This window comes from Coregonus lavaretus (assembly GCF_964263955.1).
Source record: "Coregonus lavaretus genome assembly, chromosome: 2".
Classification (NCBI taxonomy): domain Eukaryota; kingdom Metazoa; phylum Chordata; class Actinopteri; order Salmoniformes; family Salmonidae; genus Coregonus; species Coregonus lavaretus.
In genome coordinates this window covers 42,716,542-42,723,709 of record NC_139989.1, presented here as the reverse complement: position 1 = coordinate 42,723,709, position 7,168 = coordinate 42,716,542, and the positions used below count along the sequence as shown (strand labels likewise).

The 7,168-nt window shown below is 40.3% G+C and overlaps 1 protein-coding gene across 1 annotated transcript; it reads right to left on the bottom strand.

Annotated features, from left to right (window-relative positions):
• Window positions 1-4,698: 4,698 nt before the first annotated feature.
• Window positions 4,699-5,612, bottom strand: LOC311105977 (hemoglobin subunit alpha-4). Its single transcript, XM_084148222.1, has 3 exons — window positions 5,458-5,612; window positions 5,054-5,261; window positions 4,699-4,962 (listed from the first exon to the last, which is right to left on the bottom strand). Exons 1-3 carry the CDS (start codon window positions 5,550-5,552, stop codon window positions 4,834-4,836), a joined length of 432 nt encoding a protein of 143 aa, XP_084004348.1. The 5' UTR covers window positions 5,553-5,612; the 3' UTR covers window positions 4,699-4,833.
• Window positions 5,613-7,168: the final 1,556 nt, after the last annotated feature.

Sequence of the window (7,168 nt, the reverse complement as noted above, 5' to 3'; positions counted from 1 at the left end):
ACAGTGAAAAGTCCAAAAATCACGTCCTCCATTTGCAGATTGCACGTTCTCTCTGAACTTTGTCACAACGCCTGCTTTTTTCCCGATCATTGAGGGCGCACCATCTGTAGCCAGGCTGACAGCGCGGGACCAGTCCACTCCGACCCTGTCCAGCGCGCTGACGAGTGCAGTGAAAATATCAGCTGCTGTCGTTGTGTCTGTCATAGTCACCAACTCCACGAACTCCTTGGTGACGGTCAATGTGTCATCAACTCTGCGGATGAAAATGGCCAGTTGTGCAACATCTGTAATGTCCGTGCTTTCATCAATTGCAACCGAAAACGCAATTAATTACTTTACTTTTTGCTTCAACTGGCTGTCCAAATCCACTGAAAGATCGGAAATCCTGTCTGCAACTGTGTTTCTTGTCAGGCTGATATTTGCAAAAGCCTGGTGCTTTTCAGGGCACACAATCTCTGCTGCCTTCATCATGCATGTTTTTACAAATTCACCCTCACTAAATGGTTTTGAAGCCACTGCGATTTCATTAGCAATGAGGTAGCTAGCTTTCACTGCAGCGTCACTGATGTCTCGGCTGTGAGTAAACACAGACTGCTGTTTCTTCAGACCCGCCAACAGTTCATTCACCTTCTCTCTTCTCCGCTGTCCTTGAAAGTTGTCTTATTTGTTGGCATGAAGACTCACATAGTGGCGACGAAGGTTATATTCTTTCAGCACTGCAACATGCTGTGAACACACCAAACATACAGCTTTCCCATTCAATTCCGTGAATAAATAGAAGGATGACAATTTTTCTTGGAACACTCTGCACTCTGCGTCCACTTTTCTCTTTTTTGACAGAGACATATTGGGGCAATGAGGGTGCCAAAGCACATAATGTTAAAAGTAGAAGCCGTAATAAATATCGCGGGCAAAACAAAGTAGCTCATCCGGACTGGCTGCACTTGCTTGACCTATTTGCTCTGCCCCGGTATAAACAGTTTGCTTGCTTAACACAATTGCCATTGCGCCATCCAGTGGACACAATTGGAACAGCAGTTTCTTTTATTGAAAAATTGCAGCTCATTTTTATACTTTACAAAATCATCTCGCGGGCCGGATTAAACCCGTTTGCGGGCCTGATCCGGCCCGCGGGCCGGACGTTTGACACCCCTGGTCTAGAAACTACATTGGTTTTATAGGCCGCTACCACATACACTCTAAAAAGTTTCTGGAGGATCCTTTAGGGGTTCTTCAAACTGAAACTATGGGGGAAATCCTACAAGTTCTTCAAATAACCCCTTTCAATGGATCCTCAAAGAACCCTTTGAATAACTTTTTGGGATTAATTTTTGAACTACTCCCCCCTCCCCTATTATGAATAATAATAATAATAATAATAATATTTAATAATAATAATAATAATAATAACCATAACAATAACAACAATAACACCATATTTTAGTTGTCATTTTTTAAATGATTTTAGCAGCAAAGCAGAATAAAAAAATTCAAATATAAGGTAAACTCCCAGTAGAGCCCCAAGTCCAATGGGTATATCCTCTGGCATGTTGATGTTAATGTTTTATGCAGACGACAGTATTCATACCTTAGTTTTCGTGGTAAATGTGAATGAAAAAAACTGTTTTGATAATGGTTTTCATACACATACCTTGTCCATAATGTTGAGGCCTATGGGATTTTCATTGAAGAGGTAAGGAAGGAGGATGGTACATGTGATACGCATAATATATAGCCCGTGGTGCTCAGTTGGTAGAGCATGGCACTTGCAACGCCAGGTTTGTGGGTTCGATTCCCACGGGGGCCAGTATGAAAAACAAAAATGTATGCACTCACTAACTGTAAGTTAATGGATAAATGTTTCTGCTAAATTACTAAAATGTAAAATAACATACCAATACCAATTGACATACCTTTGTATGCCTCCTCACCTGCAGACACAAAAGTTCAGTAATCTGCACCCAATACAGCTAGCCTTCACCATCTTATAGCAGACAAATTCTTACCTCTTTGTTGATTGATATCCATTGAATTCTGTCCATTTTCTGTTTTAGAAAGATTTGCACAAATATGAAAAGATAGATGGTATCATCATAAAACATATCAATTTAGATCATACAAGGGACAACCCTTTCCTTAAATTGAGGAGATCTTTAAATGTTTCAGTTAAGTGCCTGCACCTACTGTCCTTTCAAATTCAAATCCAAATGTTTCAGCTGGGCAGTTAGGTTCCTGCAACTAAGGAGGTTCCTCGGTTAACCCCACCTCCTATGGGGTTCTTGGAAGAACCCTTTGCGGGTAATTTTCAGTGCCAATAACCCTAAAGGTTCTTCAAAGAACTTTGAGGATCTTAGAAGAACCCTTGTTGAACCCCTACATTTTAGAGTGTAGTTCCATAAATGGTTTTGTGGGCAGTTACAGCAGGGAAATCAATCACGCTATCCTGAGTGTAGGCTATATGACAATCCAGAGTAATGTCTGGCCACAACATACAGTTAATTCGGAAAGTATTCAAACCCCTTGACTTTTTCCACATTTTGTTACTTTACAGCCTTATTCTAAAATGGATGAAATTGTTTTTTTCCCCCTCATCAATCTACACACAATACCCCATAATGACAAATTGAAAACAATTTTATTAAAAATTAAACGGAAATACCTTATTTACATAATCATTCAGACCCTTTGCAATAAGACTCAAAATTGAGCTCAGGTGCATCCTGTTTCCACTGATCATCCTTGAGATGTTTCTACAACTTGATTGGAGTCCACCTGTGGTAAATTCAATTGATTGGACATGATTTGGAAAGGCACACACCTGTCTATATAAGATCCCACAGTTGACAGTGCATGTCAGAGCAAAAACCAAGCCATGAGGTCGAAGGAATTGTCCGTAGAGCTCAGAGACAGCATTGTGTCGAGGCACAGATCTTGGGAAGGGTACCAAAACATTTCTGCAGCATTGAAGGTCCCCAAGAACACAGTGGCCTCCATCATTCTTAAATGGAAGAAGTTTGGAACCAGCAAGACTCTTCCTAGAGCTGGCCGCCCGGCCAAACTGAGCAATCGGGGGTGACGGGCCTTGGTCAGGGAGGTGACCAAGAACCTGATCGTCACTCTGACAGAGCTCCAGAGTTCCTCTGTGGAGATGGGAGAACCTTCCAGAAGGACAACCATCTCTGCAGCACTCCACCAATGATGTCTTTATGGTAGAGTGGCCAGACGGAAGCCACTCCTCAACAAAAGGCACATGACAGCCAGCTTGGAGTTGCAAAAAGGCACCTAAAGGACTCTCAGACCATGAGAAACAAGATTCTCTGGTCTGATGAAACCAAGATTGAACTCTTTGGCCTGAATGCAAAGCGTCACGTCTGAAGGAAACCTGGCACCATCCCTACGGTGAAGCATGGTGGTGGTAGCATCATGCTGTGGGGATGTTTTTCAGCGGCAGGGACTGGGAGACTAGTCAGGATCGAGGGAAAGATGAACGGAGCAAAGTACAGAGAGATCCTTGATGAAAACCTGCTCCAGAGCGCACAGGACCTCAGACTGGGGACGAAGGTTCACCTTCCAACAGGACAACGACCCTAAGCACACAGCCAAGACAACGCAGGAGTGGCTTCGGGACAAGTCTCTGAATGTCCTTGAGTGGCCCAGCCAGAGCTCGGAGTTGAACCCGATCGAACATCTCTGGAGAGACCTGAAAAGTGGCCTATCCAACCTGACAGAGCTTGAGAGGATATACAGAGAAGAATGGGAGAAACTCCCTAAATACAGGTGTACCTAGCTTGTAGCGTCATACTCAAGAAGTCTTTAGGCTTTAATCGCTGCCTAAGGTGCTTCAACAAATTACTGAATATTTATGTAAATGTGATATTTCCGGGGGGGTTTTAAAATAAATTTGCAAACATTTCTAAAAACCTGTTTTTGCTTTGTCATTATGGGGTATTGTATGTAGATTGATGAGGGGGGAAAAGACAATTTAATTTAATCCATTTTAAAATAAGACTGTAACATAACAAAATGTGGAAAAAGTCAAGGGGTCTGTATACCTTCCAAATGCACTGTAAATCACAAAACAATGTGAGCAGGGGCTTCATGCCCGCCAAATATCTGAGGGGGCACAAAGTAAGTGAGGATGGCTGGGGGGTGGTCCCTAAATTTGAGGATTTTGCATTTTTCAAACACCTGAAACAGATGTTTCCTGCTTAATTCTATGCAAAACATATGTCAATTTTTCTGCATATCTAAACATACATCTTGAGCTGTCTGTATCCTCCTGTTCTTTTTTAAAGAAATGAAATATTATTCTCTGCATCTCTGCTAAAATCTGGGTAAAAGATTGAAAGGAATGTTATTCTTATTCAGTACATGTAGTTATTGCTTGCTTTTCTAAAGTCTACCAACCTTGCCAGCAGGCATGCCAGCTAAGATAGTTAGACAAGCATGCTTCTCTAACTTGATTGATAGCCTGAAATGACTTATTGGTAGATAATGAGTTTGGGAGATTGGGAACCCGTCTGAGCTAGCTAAAGCCAACTTCATACAATTGCTAAGTGGCTAGTAGTATTACAGAGAAAAAAATATTATTATTCTTATCATTATTATTTTTTTTAAGAGGACAAATCTGAGGGGCCCCCTATGGGTATGACCCCTCTGAATGTGAGACAACGAAAATGACAAACAAACACCTCGGTATGAGTTTCAATTAGGTTTATTGTCAGTGTCAATTACAGAAGGACATTACATTTGAGAAACATGGATGAACGTCTAATTCTGACGTGAGACTGAGAGCTTGTAGCTCGGATGACAGTTTAACAGCTGAACTCCCGTTTAGCGGTACTTCTCGGCCAGGGCCAGAGCCAGTTGCTGCAGGAACTTGTCCGCGGACAAATGGATCTCGGGGGTGAATTCGGCGGGGAAGTAGGCGGCAACGACCACAATCAGGTTGTGAGCCAGGATCTGCAAATGAAAAGGGAATAGATTATTTCACCTTCACACAGGTAAAAACTCCGATTTTTTGTGTGTGTTCTTTCCAGTCTTATTCTCTTACCTTGAAGTTGGTGGGGTCCACCCTCAGCTTGGTGGCGTGCAGTTCACTGAGCTTGGACAAGAAACCAAAGAGATTGTCCATGTTGTTAACACATTCATCGATCTGATTCATGATGGTGATGCCGTGCTTCTTCACTGGAGCGGAACCGGGGGCCACGGAAGCCCAGTGGGAGAAGTAAGCCTTGGTCTGGGGGTAGACGACGAGCATCCTGTCGTGGACATTAGAAATCAGGTGAGCCAAAATTCATCTTAAATAATAATTCACACGGTCGGGGATCCCGTCCATATTTTTGCTGAGATAGGCTACGCATTCATAGCTTCCATAGAATTGACTGAGGAGTTATGTGTTAATAATTTGAATAAACATGTCCTTATATAATTTATCATACATCGTTATGTAATTACCTGGAAAGAGCCTGTTCTCCAATCTCATCGGATTTAGGGAGGATCTTGCCCCAGATGGCCTTCACGTTGGCTTTGTCCTTGGCTGAGAGACTCATAGCTGTCTTGTCCGTTTATCCACTTAAATGAGGATGCTAAGAAAAGAAGCGTGTGAGGGTATACTTCTCAGAGGCTGTTTTTATTGAGGCATGAGAGAAGGCACACCCCGATATAATCTCCGCTCCTCCTCTGATTGGGCATTTTCCCAAGACATGATTCATGTTTTTTTATACTTTATGGAACTGAGCCAATTCGTGTAGTGCCCAAAATATGACATTTGCACATAATAATTTCGTTTTTAAAAATACTGTCATAACATTGCATGTATTTATTTCATATAGATTGAATAACAAAGTGTTTCTGAAACACTTAATACCTCAATATTTTCTTTACAATTAAGGTTTAGTCGTAAGGTCCAATATTGCAGCACTCACTGGTGAGTATAGGCTATGTGATTCTGTACAAAAGACAGTGTTGGGGAGTCGTGGACTGCATGTACTTCAACTAGTAATTAAAATACATTTTGCAGTAGCTTGGTAGTTAACTACTTTTTTTTGTCATGTAGCAGCTAACTACTGGAACTACACACTGCTTTTTTTGCAAAATAAAATAAAATATGGATGAAGTAGGCAATCATTTCCTTTTTTTGGCATTATACCTTCCTAATTCTGACTTGAAACATCGTTTTTGTGTTAATAGGCTAAAATACACACTGTCAACATATTACCCCAAAGTGATCTGACTTGCAATTTTTACTCAATGGCATTTCAGATTTACATATGATCATTTTTCACGAAGTAGTTTGGATAGTGAGCTACTTTGCCAAAGTAACTTTCTATTTTTCTTAAGGGTAGCTTTATTGTAGCTTAATTTCTTCCAGTGTGAAGTAATTGCTAGCTTGGTAAACGATATTTTCAGAGTAGTTTCCCCAACACTGACAAATATTTGCAACATGATCGGATTGGCAACTAGCAATCAAATGAAGAAGTGTCCAATTTGGCCTATATAGTCAATATTCACAGTTAACACATAAATACTAAGACAAATTATAGGCCTGATAATCGGAAAGGTTTTGTTCTGGTTGCAAAGCGTAGCCTGGGCCTATCACAAATCGTTGTAACAATATATAGGCTACGTGCATTGTATTTCAGAGGAATTAAACAAAAAGCTGTAGTTTCATTTAATTAAATAGGCTAATATCCTAATTGAATAGTGTCCAGTTAGAACTTATCATGTAATTCCCCTGATGAAGGCCTATAAAAACGACTTTTCCCCATCTGACATTTCGATGAATCATTTAAAAAAAAACAGAAATATGCAACTATCAAATGGGTGGGGCCGTCTGAATATGAAGATAAAACACATTTTGAGTCATGCTCTTTCTTTAATAGTTTACTCCCAATTTAGTTATTTTTTATTTATTTTTTATGAGACCCTACATAAACACTTCCATCAATAATTAGCATTTTATAAAGATAATATTGCAATTCAATGTGAATATTACAACAATATATTAAAAGAGAATTTAGGGCTAAATAAGGTTCTATCCTGAGATAATTGGCATTAAAGTTCCGAACCCTCATTGGTTTGAATGGTGTCACCAATTTATTATCTTGTATTCTTTTGAACTTAACTATATGAATTGGGGTATTAAGTACTATATACAGTATGTAGA

What these genes read in the sequence shown, in the direction of transcription:
- LOC311105977 (XM_084148222.1), bottom strand. Translation starts at nt 5,552, where the DNA reads ATGAGTCTCTCAGCCAAGGACAAAGCCAACGTGAAGGCCATCTGGGGC. An exon ending in GGAGAACAGGCTCTTTCCAG is followed by an intron (nt 5,262 to 5,457) that starts GTAATTACATAA and finishes TGTCCACGACAG; the next exon opens with GATGCTCGTCGTCTACCCCC. An exon ending in TGGACCCCACCAACTTCAAG is followed by an intron (nt 4,963 to 5,053) that starts GTAAGAGAATAA and finishes TTTCATTTGCAG; the next exon opens with ATCCTGGCTCACAACCTGAT.